The following is a 13744-nucleotide window of genomic DNA, read 5'->3' as shown; positions in this document are numbered from 1 at the left end:
TGAGCGCTGTACACGCTAGAAACACAGTATTGCCCAAAGTTAACGAAAACAGGTTCATTTGCCTCCGGTGACACCCAACACTGCGCACACGCCCAGTCTCAGAGCAGTGCAGAAAGCAAAGGGCGCCGCTAGCATGTGACTGCAGGAGGAGTGGCTCGCTGTGCAACGTTACTAAGGAAGAAGTTTCCCGATGGCTATGTGGTGTACTCTTACGATGACCAATGGGCCTTCTCATGAGAGCTAGGGCAACCTCTATTGGCTTCTGCCTCCAATAAATGTGGCGCAGCTCAGTACAACCATGCACTAGGCACCGCTGTTCGGCTTAGCGTGCAGAAAAGGATCAGTACAAGGTACGCACTCACTGTATGTGCAAGGCACCATAAACAAGCTTAAGTCCAAGTGATGCCCAATAACAAAGGTGCCCGCAGACAAGAGGAAAAACATGTACTTACCTGTCCCAGAGAAGTCTTTCTCGCGCTGGCTCTGCTGATTGTGTCGCCGTGGCCGGCAGTGTGAAGCGCCACCCTCGAAAACCGGTCAGTAGAAAATTACTCACTGACACTCCTGGGGCAGAGCACCAAGGGATTGGCAGTTTGGCCTTTGCTCTGACTCATCGCAGGTTTAAAAGGGAGAGACACAGCAGGCAGAATAGGCGAACGCCACATAAGGGTGACAGGATGCACCTCAATCCCCACAAACTTCAAACTTTGTAAGAGTGGTTGAGCCTCAGTATAATGTACTGCTGAGGAGAACGGCTAATTTGGTCATGTAAGTGAGTATGGTAGTGCAATTTATGAATGATGTTCGTGGTCATTTGAGCAAGAGGTATTTTGCAATGTAACCAATAAATTTTTCTGCCCACTTATTATGTTGGTGGGCAGAAAAATTATTCTTTGGGCAGAATTATTCTTTGGTGGCTGAGGACCAGCGCTTGCATTTGTTTGTGCATAACTGTGTTATTTTTGTATGGAACTTTTTATATATATATATATATATATATATATATATATATATATATATATATTTTTGAAAGTCTTTGTTGGTGTTGCTAAGTTATTATAGTAACCAGCGACATGTGCATCATTTAAAGTGGGCACTCACCCATGTCTTTTTGGTGTTTGCACCAGGTTCGTCCCGGCAAAACCTGTCCCAGGGATCAGATGTGCTGAAAGGGTAGGCATCTACTCTCCAACTGTGCATCATTTAATATTGAATAGTTCACATGGCAGTATTGGTGTATTAGCTCCTGAGCCATACTACATTAGCAGTTTTCATGTAACGGTACTTTTCATCAAGTCAAAGTGCTGTGAGTGCAGACACCGTACTTATAGCCTGGGCTTCTGATTCAATTTTTTTCTTGCTGTGCCATGGCAGATACAGTAGGTTTCTGTTGCTCCAGTTAGGCTCCAATTAATTCAATTTTTTTTTCAATTTGATACTGACCGAACATCCCAGCCTGAAATTAGCCTTAGCTGGATAATACAAACTTGAATAATTGGCACACACATGCCTGACCCCAGTGGTGGTCACTCCAATAGCTGCAACGTCTGTCTTGGCCATTGCTCGAAAGATTTCCATACGAAAATGGTAGCTCACAATGAGTCATTACAGTATTTACCTAATTCTTACACGCACATTTTTTTTTCCAAGCAAATTCGCTTGAAAATTGCCTGCCTAGTCTACCATCAGAGCCAGCCTAGCCAGATCAGAAAGCATCACAAGATGGTGACAATAATTTCTGGTATAGCATGACAACAATGCTTTGCCCTGAGGGTAAAATAAATAAATAAAAAATAAATTAATTTAAAAAATGTGCCGCCTCCAGAATTTGATTACAAAAGCTCATTCAAAAGATGTTATTTTCTATGCTAAGCTAGTGTCAGAAAGTTGCATCACTTGTTCTTAGCATTTATTTTGGAGTAGGACATCGCAACATTTCGGCACTTGCACGGTTGTCTGCTACGCTGCTACATTAAGCCTCGTCACAACCAGTAGCACCATAGGAGGCAATCGAGCAAGCTGGAGTAAATGCGAAAATGTCATAATGACCTGTCTCACATGACCACTTTCTGTGTCATGATGTTACAACGCAGCCGCCGCCTGGTAAACGAGACTGCAAATGGCTGTAGAAAAGTGTTTATTATTTAGAACATGCTGAGGCTTGGCAGTATTTCAATAGGGTTTTGAGGTCTTGGACATTCATTTAATGCTAAAAACGAGTTGAAAGTGCCATGTCAGTACTCCTTTAGCATGCTCTTCATCTTGCTTCTGTTTTTATGAGAGCTTAGCCTCAATTGCACTGTGACATCAGGTCATATCCTAGCTACATGGTCTGCACACTTTAGAGACCCAGGAAAGTCAGTGATATGTGGTGGTGCAAGCTTTTTGGTCACACGTGTAAGCACTAGCTCAGTGCCATCTGTTCCCCTGCCAGAACGGAGGAGCGGCCCAACTACAGCACCTTGCAACGACCCAAGTGCCCTCCACCTCCAGCTCCAGGGCCTACTGGTAAGTGGTTCCATTTGCTAAACAGTGCTACTGAATAAGAAGTGGAAATGTCATGTGGTAACAGGAAAAGTTTCACTTGTACGACCCACCTCTGTGTACAGCTGGCACCTTCCTGTACATCCCTCAGAAGCGCTTGAATATATATAAAATTGGTCCTGCAAGGTTACTGGCAGACTTCACAAAGCAACTTTATTTTGTACATTCAATTATTTCTGTCCTTGAAGCTGCTCCCTTTGGAAGCATTGAGCTGTTTTGGCATTGTGGAGAGCAGCGCTGTCAGGCTGCACCAGTAAGTAAAAAATATGTATATATAATACTCCTGCCCAATTTGTACTTGAATTTCTGACAGATAGCATGCACGTGAAATGGAGCACATGCAAGCAGCTTCTCCACAGATGGACATAGGTAATTCATCATCATAGACTGACCTCTTTTGTAGACACAACATATATACACTTCCAGCTTGCCCACTTGGCCAAGTTGGAGTGATCCATTGTAATCAGCACAAACAAATGACTACAACTAAGGCAGAACACACATTAGCATCAAGAACATGCAATTTGCACATTGGCAAGTCATGTTGGACGGTTGACTCTAATGGCACAAAGAAAACAACGGCAGCTTTGAAGCATTCGGGGGTCAGAGAATGCAGCAGGAACACACGTGTAAGTGTACATTACCAGTTTTTCATGATGCATAGCGGTGCATATTGACAAACTGGGGAGTGCGTTTTGTAGTCCATCACTGTGGTGCTGTGTTGTGCTACCTGAATGTGGTTGGTAAGCTAGTGGTCTACATGATGCATGCCCTTCTCTTCACAAGCATCATCGGCTGCCTGCAACAGCATCAGCAGTGGTGACCCTGTTGGCAGCAGCAATGGCCGTCTGCTGGATGTGGCCTTGCTGTCGAGTGGGAGCGGTGCAGCTGCTACAGAGGTGCCCGTGCCACCACCACGGAAGGTGGGCCACGCCCTTGTTCACCTTTGGTACACTGGACTCTGTCCCAGGCCCTCTGCTGCCAAGGTTCTTGCTCTCTGCTGCTCATCTGCACGCTTTCTCACCTTCTGCCTTGGCCAGGCTGATGACATAGTTTGTTGAGGCCACTATGCCCCTCAATCCACATTGTAACTTCAGTCAGAAGGTTTGCTGCTCCAATCATCATTCTCTCTCTCTGTCATTATTATCTCTATCATTTTCCTCATCCTCCACTTGTTCTGTTTTCATTCGTCTTTCAAGTTTCTTTTTGGGAGGTGCAAAGCGTGCACTACAGTCGAACCCGGATATATTGAACTCGAAGGGAATCGCAAAATAGTTCAATATATTGATAATTGGATACACAGAAATTGGCTTGAGACACCGCTCGAGTCGCGACAAATGATGGCTTATCGGAGCATCCAAGAACAGCAAAGTCCATACAGGCAACGTAAAGGTGAATTTTATTTCGCAGAAGAAAAAAAAATCATTAATCTTTGACTGCCTCTTGCTCTGGAAAACAAAGTTGAAAATGCTGCTTTTGATCTTGTCGAGACTTTCTAGGTGAAATAGTCCGGTGCCCTCCACTTCACAGCAACAACGTCGAATCACGCTGAGCTCCGAGGCCAGCTCAGCGGTTGTGCACGGGCGCATTTCCTCGTGACCACGGTGACCTTCGTCACCACTGGAACCGCCTTCCTCTCGGGTGCCAGCAATTCCCGCCACAATTTCCTGCGAGGAGCTTTAGGGAAAGGGCACCTTCCAGGGCGGGGCACTGCTCTAGACCGGCCGTCGCCAAGCCAGTTTCCTTGTTCTTTCACGTATGTGGCTTGCAAATGTCACGGGGTGCTGCACACCAAACGACAGCGGCAGATGCCAGGGGCTTTGGGGAAAGTGCACCTTCCAGGGCGCGGCGCTGCTCTAGACTAGCCGTCGCCAAGCCGGCTTCCTCCGCGCACGCGGCTCGCAAACGTCACACAGCATCGTGCGCCGAATGACTGCAGATGGGCACGGGAGATGCCGGTGCGTTTGGAGAAAGTGCACCTTCCAGTGTGCGGCGAAGGGTTCGATAAATCGAATGACCTGCGAAACTAGAGTTCAATATTCAGCGCAACTTTCCTATACATTTACACAGGATTTTCAAGGGGATAATCTGTGTGCTCGTTATAACCAATAATTCGAAATATCCGGGTTGAATACCGTATTTACTCGCATAATGATCGCACCCCTGAATTTTGTCGTCAAAGTTAGATTTTTTTTTATTTATTTACCGTGTAATGATCGCACCCCAACCTTGCCGCAGCGATATGTCATGTGCCAAGTCTAGCTAATATTGATCACGCTTACCATCTGCCGAATGCTACGCGAACGACTCCTCAAGACAAACCAAGCGGTCTGCACGCACCAAACATTCTTAAGTAAATGCCTCATTTCATTACTTTCATCACTTTCCACACTTCCATGACTAAAAAAAAGCTGCAACCAAACTTGCCTTTTTTATGTGTAGTCTTTTTAATGGTTGTGGTCAACAACAAAAAAGGCGCCTTTCGATTCTTCTCATCTGCACTCATGGGCACGCAACAAATCACGAGCACCAACGATAGTAGCCACGTTTACACTGATACGTTAAAAGTGCACCCTGTTCATACGCCAACGCTTGTAACACAGCTGAGATATTCACCCACCCTTAGCGGAAACGTGCTGTATTAGGATAGTAGTGAAGACAGATGCCGCAGTTTCCGCAGCATGCCGGCCATGTGTTTTGATGTCACTGGCAGCTAAGCGCGCCCATCTGTTTCTGTCCCCTCAAAGTGGACATGGCTACGTTATTGCCGTAGACTTGGCGATATTAACGATATTATACGGAAGAAACTGTTTCAATGCACGTAATTTACTCACGAGAAGAAGGAAAAATCGCGTTCGGCGCATTCGGCTTGCTCCGCCGGCCACCATTTCTGTTTTGGTGTCCCACAGCAAACGCGGGACGAAAAAAAAGTTTTTTTGGTTTCGCGGGAAATTTAAGCCGCGTAATGATCGCACCCCTGATTTTGTGTCAATTTTGCTGACAAAAAAGTGCGATCATTATGCGAGTAAATATGGTATATCCGGGTTCAACTGTATTTGTTTCAAAAGTCCCCAGGCTATCTTGCTCATGGCAATGTAAGGAATAAAAGCTTGTGGGCACTTTGCTCTGTCACAGGCATTCAGCTCACCTTGCACTATTAGCGGCAAGAATTTGGAGCGGCGCCCTCTCACAAGTGACGTCACGGCCAGGACGCAGCTCGCTCCGGCCCGCTCGGCTTCCCCGCGCGCTCGTTTTCTTGATGCATGCTAGGAGGATTTGGCAGCTTGAACTGTACTTACAGTAGGTTATTTCGGATTATTTCTGTTGCCATGCATGGACCACCGTTTCTTCTTTGAAACTACGTGAGTCATGAACATTTGCAACTTGGATATCGCAAGCTATGTAGTGCTGAAGGGGTCTACTGGTCTTGCAATGCATGTATGCACCCTGTCTGTTTATAAATTTTGCTTAAAAATAATGTCTGCAAGTTCAACACGCGAAGTTATTTATGATGCTCATCTAAACACTTAACATTCCCTTATTACTTAAGTATGAGTGACATAGTATTTTACATGGAAGAAATATCTTGGTATTTGGTGTCAACATTATAAATCCGTGTTAGAAGAACACTGCCCAGTGAAGCTTTCATCATAATTTTTATCACTCTGGTGAGTTGTTTTAATCAAATGTGGAAACTATTAACTTCTAAATGGAATAGATAGGCGCGCTTTTTGCGTGAAAATGTTTGGTACTACTGTCACCGTTCTCTGAAATAAGCACCCAGAAACACATTGGCTGTTAACACGACGGCGCATCTTGTATAGTGTATATATACTTCACGAATACCATAACAGCAATGACATGAAAGAAAATTTCGTGTTTAAGATCCAGAAGCAATCAAATGCAAGCAATAAAATGTGTCATAGTGACCCTCAGTAATTTTTATCGACGATATGGCACACCCCTGCTGCAACAGAAGCAACCGATTGTCGTTATGGTAAGGCGCGCATTTTTCGCGAAACACAGCAGTTCACTACAACTACGAATTGAAACCATGAAGTAGCTCTTTACAGCTCCAATCACAATGCCTATAGCATACTTGAGGCACTACAGCGCAGCTTAGGCTGCGTTGAAATGGAATGAATATTGGTACATTCCTTTCTGTGTGCTGCAAACAGCTGTAAGCCTCAATCAGCTTTGCTTCAAGTTACCGCCACTTAAATTTAACCGATGAAGAACGGCCTTATTTTGAGAACCAGTTAAGAACGCAACTGGTAGTGGCAGAATCTAAACTGCAGTGGTAGTTCAGTCCTCATGTTACTGCTGAGGGTTTCTGTGAAGACAGAAAAATTCGATATTATACCGTGAACTATTCGTCGTGAGCAAACGTGTTTTAGCGGGTTAAAATCAAGATAAATGTTGTAGAAGTCATATATAGTCAGTGTTTAATTGTGACACGCATATTGCACCGTGGTTTGTATGGAATCTTAACTAGATTCTTATGTGCTGTGCTTTTGAGTTTATTATTCACATGAGCTACCACTGGAAAGTGTAGATCCGCACATGAAAAAACCGTATGGGCTGGTCTGAGCTCCCTTGGGTGGCACTATAGCGTTGCCTTCGAGAAATATATTGTTGTCTAGGAAATAAGCTCCTTGATTACATTTTCGAGAACGAAGACATCTTAAAATATATATTTGAGAGGCCCTTCATAAGTATACAAGCATTGGGAACGAGAGCGAACAAACGGAAACAACTGCAGAAAGCGTCCAGACGCTGCCCGAACTGAAGCAGACGACAGGCGCGAGTCCATGCCCTGACGTCAGACGAACGGCGCTCGAAGCGCCCCTCTAGGTCGTTCTCGGGGCTAATAGAGGCATGTGGCCTTGCATACATCCCTCCATACATAGCACCATCACAAGGCATGTCAAGTCTGTCCATTAGAACTGATAACTTTGGCATGAGAAATTTTGGACAAATAGCATATCAGAAGTACGAAGTGCTGAATTGAGTTAGCTCCAAACGTATTTTGACTTGTGGTATTAGACTTGTTGAAGCTTATTTCTCCTTACAGGATTATTACAGTGAAACGCATTTACGATAAGTGCCTGTGCTGTGAAATGACCTGTATAATGAAGGATTTATTATGTCCCTGCCCAATTCCCATCTTTCCTGTGTATTCTTAATGCCTCTACAACGAAAACCACTGTAACGAAGTTGCCTGTACAACGAATGAATATAGGCGTCCCCAACGGCTTATTTGTTGCTTTACAACAAATGTCACGTAGAAGTGTTGCCACCGCCCTCCACAGACATAGCCAAGGTCATGGGCTTCAGAATCTGGGAGGCAGAGGGGGTGGGTGCCCCCACAGGTTCCATTGTGAGGGGGCACCACCTCACCAGTCCTAAGGATTGACTGCTTCTCTATTACAGTAAATTGAGCCTTGGTTTCACAATTACAAAAAAAAGAAACTTGGAGGACGCTTAAGCTTCGCCTTCAAGAGTGGAACGCGCTAGCGTTATCGCACCCCATTCGCATCACCCACTCATTCGCTCGGCATGCTCTTGAGTCGCACGGAACAAACCAAAGAACTTGGTGTCCCAGAGGGAGAAACGATCTACGCAAGCCGAACGTCGTGATCGGCACGGACAGCTGGGCCACGACGCGCCATGAAGGGGGACGCCATCATGGGGCTGACGCTTCGATGGGATCGTTCTCTATCTCGCTTGGGAGCACCACGCAGACGCATGACTCCTTGACAGCAGCACGGCGCGCATAGCAGGGGACGCTTTCCCACCAGACGTGCTACGGTGCAGCGATCACGTCAGAGGCGTCCCGCATCGGACGCTGCACCTAGGAATTGCGCTGTGAGTGAAAAGAGGAGCTGCGCCGCCTAGACACGAGGGTTCGAGTGACGCAAGCTGGAAGTTGGAAGGGGAGAGAGCGAGAAAACTTATCAAATGCAAGGGTATTGGGGCATCCTCGCACCGGTCCCCGCACGGCCCTAATGCTCTCAAATGAGACGAAGGGGAGACGTGGGCTAGTGGCGCACCACCTGTCGGGGCAGCACCGTACATTGCGAGGAGGGGGTCTTCTGTGTTTGCCGCAAGATGGCTCTGCGTGTGCGGCAAGCGCAGAAGAAATGTAGCAGAAACGTACTTCGCCATGTGTTTAACTGCGACTTATGTAATTTACATGCTCATAATTACCGATATACACCACAGTATAACTTTCTACGACACGTTTCTAAGGCAACACCGCATTCACTAGAGGCACTTTTGTCCCACTTAGACCCATCGACCTCGTGGCTGAGTGGTAGCGTCTCTGTCTCACACTCCGGAGACCCTGGTTCGATTCCCACCCAGCCCATCTTGCAACTTGTTTTTATTTATGAATTGCCTTCCGCCATTTTTCGCTCACGGCCGACGCCGACGACACCAGCTTTTCTGTGACACGAGCTCCTTAACGCTGTCGCGTTAAAAGTGCAGGCACAGTGAACTGCAGCTCTTGCGTCCATGCTCAAGGTACACTTCTGGTGCCCCTAGCTGGCCAAAATGCACTGTGCACGAGCAACATGTTTGGCAAGTCTGCCAATGTCAGTAGTAGTCCTGCTGCGCTGCTTCAGGAATCACTCAACTCCTACGCTGCTTGTTGTAATGCATCAGTGGGTGCAACAGCTGATGGTTACGCCATAGTTAATTTTTATGTGATGTAATTAACTGATGATTAACTGTACATGAAACAATGAATAATGCCTATTAGAAATTATATTGAGTTCTTTAAATTTCTCGGGTACATGCTTATTGACAATATTTTCTGGGAGCTTATTTTGATCACCAGTTAGAGCAGGTAACAAACAAGCCAACAAGCAAAGGGAGGTGAGCTGGGTAGATAAGGTCTCCCCAAAAAATACGGAGTCCGAGGAACTCGCCAAGATGAGAATCACGGTAGAGAAACTCATTAAAAAAGTAGATGACCTCGAAAAAGAAAACGCTATGCTAAAAAGGGAGAAGAAAGTAGCTAACGCAGTCAAAACAGCTAACACGATTGGAACCCACCCAACCGTTGAAAGCACTGTGGCGATGCAGGTAGATGACACCCGCTCCCCACCTCTGAAAAGGAAACCAGGCGCGAACGCGCCGCAAGAGCCCACAATGGCAGATCTATGCAAGAAAATGGACGACTTCCAGGCGAGCTGGGAGGCAAAGTTCGCATCAGTCATCCAAACCATCCAGGCGCTATCGGAAGAAAGCCAGAAACACAGGGCCACGTTGGTGAGCATTAATAACTGGCAGAGGGAAACAGAGCAGAAGGTACATGGTGGTTCTCAGACGGCTGCGACCCTAATACCACTGGGTGATAATCCACAATTCAATCATGGCCAGTCACAATAAACACACGATTTGGCAGTGGAATTGCCGCGGGTACCATCGCAAAAGGGCGGTCCTACAGCAGCTCCTTCTTGGCAAAGAGAATCCGGACGTAATCGCTTCACAAGAAACTGCGGGGAATGCAAAATTATCGGGCTACATATCATTTAGTACAGATGATGGAAGATCCGGGGTAACCACCCTGGTCAGGAGAAACTTGGCAGTCGTTAAGCACGATGCGGAGGTTATCAACATAGACCACGTCCTTGTTGAACTCATTCCAGCAAAAAAGAAAGAAGGCAGCATCTTTGTTCTTAATATCTATAGCGGCCCGAAATAAAGGAAGGCCCGATTTGGACCTCTTCTCCAAAAAACTCTGCGTATTGCCAACAGGCAAGCTTTGGTAGTGGTGGGAGACTTTAACGCCCAACACGCTGCCTGGGGGTACAGAAAAGAAGGAGTTAAGGGAAGGCAACTCTGGCTGGATGCACAGCAAGAGGGGCTCACCTTAATGACCGACCCCCAAACCCCCACTAGAACGGGGAATAGTGTCAGCGTAGACACCTCACCCGACCTCACATTCGTCAAAAACGATGAAATTGAGAGTATGACGGAAGCCCGTCTGGTCGGGATGATGCATACTTAAAAGGAAGAGGTCTGGACACCGACCAAAAATGGTTTAAAAGAGTTATTTACGTTTCGGCTCCCCCACGGGAGCCTTGTTCATAATGAAAGAAGCGGCAGAGCTGGTGCCCCTTTTTATGTGCGTCTCAAAACATGATTAAGGCACCTGGCATACATGGGCGGCAGATTGCCTTCGTTGCGATTAAGAGTGTGCGCCGTGGTTTGGATGATTAGGGACTCAAGATAAAGACGCGAAGAATGATTTCGCTCGTTGGCAATCACACGAGATTTCTCCCAGTTAATCTTATGTGATGTGGCTGCGCAGTGTTCGGCCAAGGCATTTGATGCAACGTGTCGTTTCTGGACGTCATTCATGTGTTGCGTAAGTCTTGTTTTGAAGTTGCCGGTTTCACCGACGTAGGCATACCGACAATCCGCACACGGAATGACATACACCACGCCTGGGAACTTGTCCTTTTTCAAAGGGTCTTTCACATGCACGAGCTCGTGTCTAAGTTTCCGGGAGGGCACGTGCGCAGCCTGCACGTCATATGACCGCAGGACGCGTGCAAGAGTCTCGCTTATGCCGGGGACATACGGAATCGAAGCCCGTCTTTTAGGGGGTCCAGGCTGGGTGGGTGCTGTGCGAGCCAGCTGGCGCCCTACTGAGTCAATGACGTACTCAGGGTATCCACAAGCCATTAATTCCCTCCGCACAAGTGCATTGTCCGCCATGTGGTCTTCGGCTGTTGTGCACACGTTTTTTGCCCGATTAAGAAGAGAGCCGACAACAGACCTCTTTTGCGAAGCAGGGTGCACCGATCTGTAGTTTAGGTAGCGGCCCGTGTGAGTGTGCTTCCTAAACACCTTGAATAACAGGTTTGGCCCATCTCACTGCACAAGGGTGTCCAGGAACGGCAGTTGCCCTTCAGATTCCACTTCAACGGTTAACTTGATTGCTGCTTGTATATTGTTTAGGTGAGCTGTGAAAGGGTCAAGGTTTTTCCTTTGCAAAATGCTGAAACAGTCGTCGACATATCTGAGGAAGACTTTAGGTGCTGGTGTAAACGACGACAACGCTTGAGCTTCGATAGCCTCCATTGTTAGGTTAGCTACTGTGACCGAAATCGACGCACCCATTGCTGCTCCGTTTTGTTTGAGCCGAAACTTCGAGCCGAAACGTAAATAACTCTTTTAAACCATTTTTGGTCGGTGTCCAGACCTCTTCCTTTTAAGTATTCGTCAAAAACGTGGGAGATGCAACCTGGGTTAATACCCAGGAAAACCTAGGTAGCGATCACTTTATTCTTGAAACAGTGGTGAGCGCAGGCCCTGCCAGGAGAAAAGGCAGAAACCAGCTAATTGTTGAATGGGATGCCTTTCACGAAATAAGAAGCGAGACGGCAGTGAGTGAGATAAGGGATATTGATGAATGGGCTAAGAAACTGGGCCAGGACGTTAAAAACGCAATCAAGGAGATAATGGAAGACTCTGCACTGGAGATAGCGGACAGCCACCTCCTCCATATGTGGGAAGCTAAGCTCAGCATGGAAAAACGGCTCAGGAGGCAAAGGTGGAACCGCAATCTCAGGAGACGGATCGCTAGGCTCAATAAAAATATAGAAGATTACGAGCTCAAACTAACCAGGCAGAACTGGGAGTCCACCTGCGATAGGATGGGTGGAAATATAGGCCTAGCTAGGACATGGAATCTACTCCGCTACCTGCTGGATCCACAGGGCTGCAAAACAGCGCAGCGACAGAACCTTCAAAAAATTCTCCATGTGTACGAAGGTATGGAAGTAGATCTAATGAAGGACATACAGGAGAGATACATAGGGGACACTAGCAAGGAACCTCTACCCAACTATGAAGGCGTAGGCAACTCCAGCCTAGACGAACCCATCAGCGAAGCAGAGGTCCGGGTGGAGATTGCCAAGCTCAAAACCAAATCAGCTTCAGGCCCGGATGGCGTTACGAATAAAATGCTTCGCAATCTAGACGATAACTCTATAACTGCATTAACTAACTTTATGCAGAAGTGCTGGGAAGAGGGTAAACTACCAAATCAGTGGAAAACCGCTAAGGTGGTGATGATCCCAAAACCAGGCAAGAAACTCCAGATAGAGAACTTAAGACCTATCTCTCTAATCTCTTGTGCAGGCAAGCTTTTGGAGCATGTTATTCAAACGCGGCTCAATAACTACATGGAGGATAATGACTTCTATCCGCATTCGATGGTGGGCTTTAGGCCCAGGCTCTCCACCCAGGACGTGATGCTGCAACTAAAGCACCAAATCATCGACGCGGAAACGGGGGACGCAAAGGCAATCCTAGGGCTTGACCTAGCGAAGGCCTTTGATAATGTCACACATAAAGCCATTATTGAGAACCTTCAGGACTTGGGAGTAGGCGTACGAACCTACAATTACATTAGGGACTTCTTGTCAGACCGAGAAGCAAAAATCTAGATTGGAGAATGCCAATCGGATGCCATTAAATTAGGCAGCAAAGGGACCCCACAGGGCTCTGTGCTCTCGCCCTTTCTTTTCAATGTGGCCATGATCCAACTCCCTGAAAGACTGGAGGCTATTGAAGGACTAAACCACAGCATGTACGCTGATGACATCACGTTGTGGATAACTAGGGGTAGCGATGCCCAAATAGAGGAAACCCTCCAAAGGGCTATCTATGCAGTTGAAGGTTACGTCGCACCTAGGGGACTTAAATGTTCACCGCAAAAATCGGAACTGCTTCTATACCAGCCGAAAGGCAGGGCCAGTAAGGAGGAACCGCAAATCTCCCTCACAGCTGGGGGGATCCCCATTCCAAAAGAGGACAAAATCAGAGTTCTGGGACTTTTGATTCAGGCCAACAGCTTTAATGGCGAAACAATAAGGAAACTAGACGGCTGCGCAGTGCAGACCATGACGCTGATCCACAGGATTGCCAACTGGCGGTCCGGGATGAGAGAAACGAATCTAGTTAGGCTAGTCCAGGCCTTTGTTATTGGTAGAATAGCTTATGTTGCTCCCTTCCTCAGTTTCAGGTCGTTCGAGAAGAAGAAGATTGAGGGCATCATACGTAAAAGTATAAAACAGGCGCTGGGGCTTCCCATCCGCACTGCAAACGAAAAGCTTTTAGGTCTAGGGCTCCACAACACTCTTGAGGAGATTATTGAAGCAGTGAGGATCTCGCAGTATGA

The 13744-nt window shown here is 46.9% G+C and overlaps 1 protein-coding gene across 1 annotated transcript in view; it reads left to right on the top strand.

Moving 5' to 3' along the window:
• The window catches only part of Asap (ArfGAP domain of ASAP), a 156387-nt gene that overhangs the window by 109144 nt on the left and 33499 nt on the right, over positions 1 to 13744 (top strand). Inside the window, exons 24-26 of the mRNA XM_050170315.2 lie at positions 1128 to 1173; positions 2435 to 2508; positions 3331 to 3530. Of these exons, the coding sequence (XP_050026272.1) occupies positions 1128 to 1173; positions 2435 to 2508; positions 3331 to 3530 (320 nt within the window). The remainder of the gene's footprint in view (positions 1 to 1127; positions 1174 to 2434; positions 2509 to 3330; positions 3531 to 13744) is intronic.

Source organism: Dermacentor andersoni, chromosome 6, assembly GCF_023375885.2.
Source record: "Dermacentor andersoni chromosome 6, qqDerAnde1_hic_scaffold, whole genome shotgun sequence".
Lineage (NCBI taxonomy): Eukaryota > Metazoa > Arthropoda > Arachnida > Ixodida > Ixodidae > Dermacentor > Dermacentor andersoni.
This window is presented reverse-complemented; position numbering and strand designations above follow the sequence as displayed.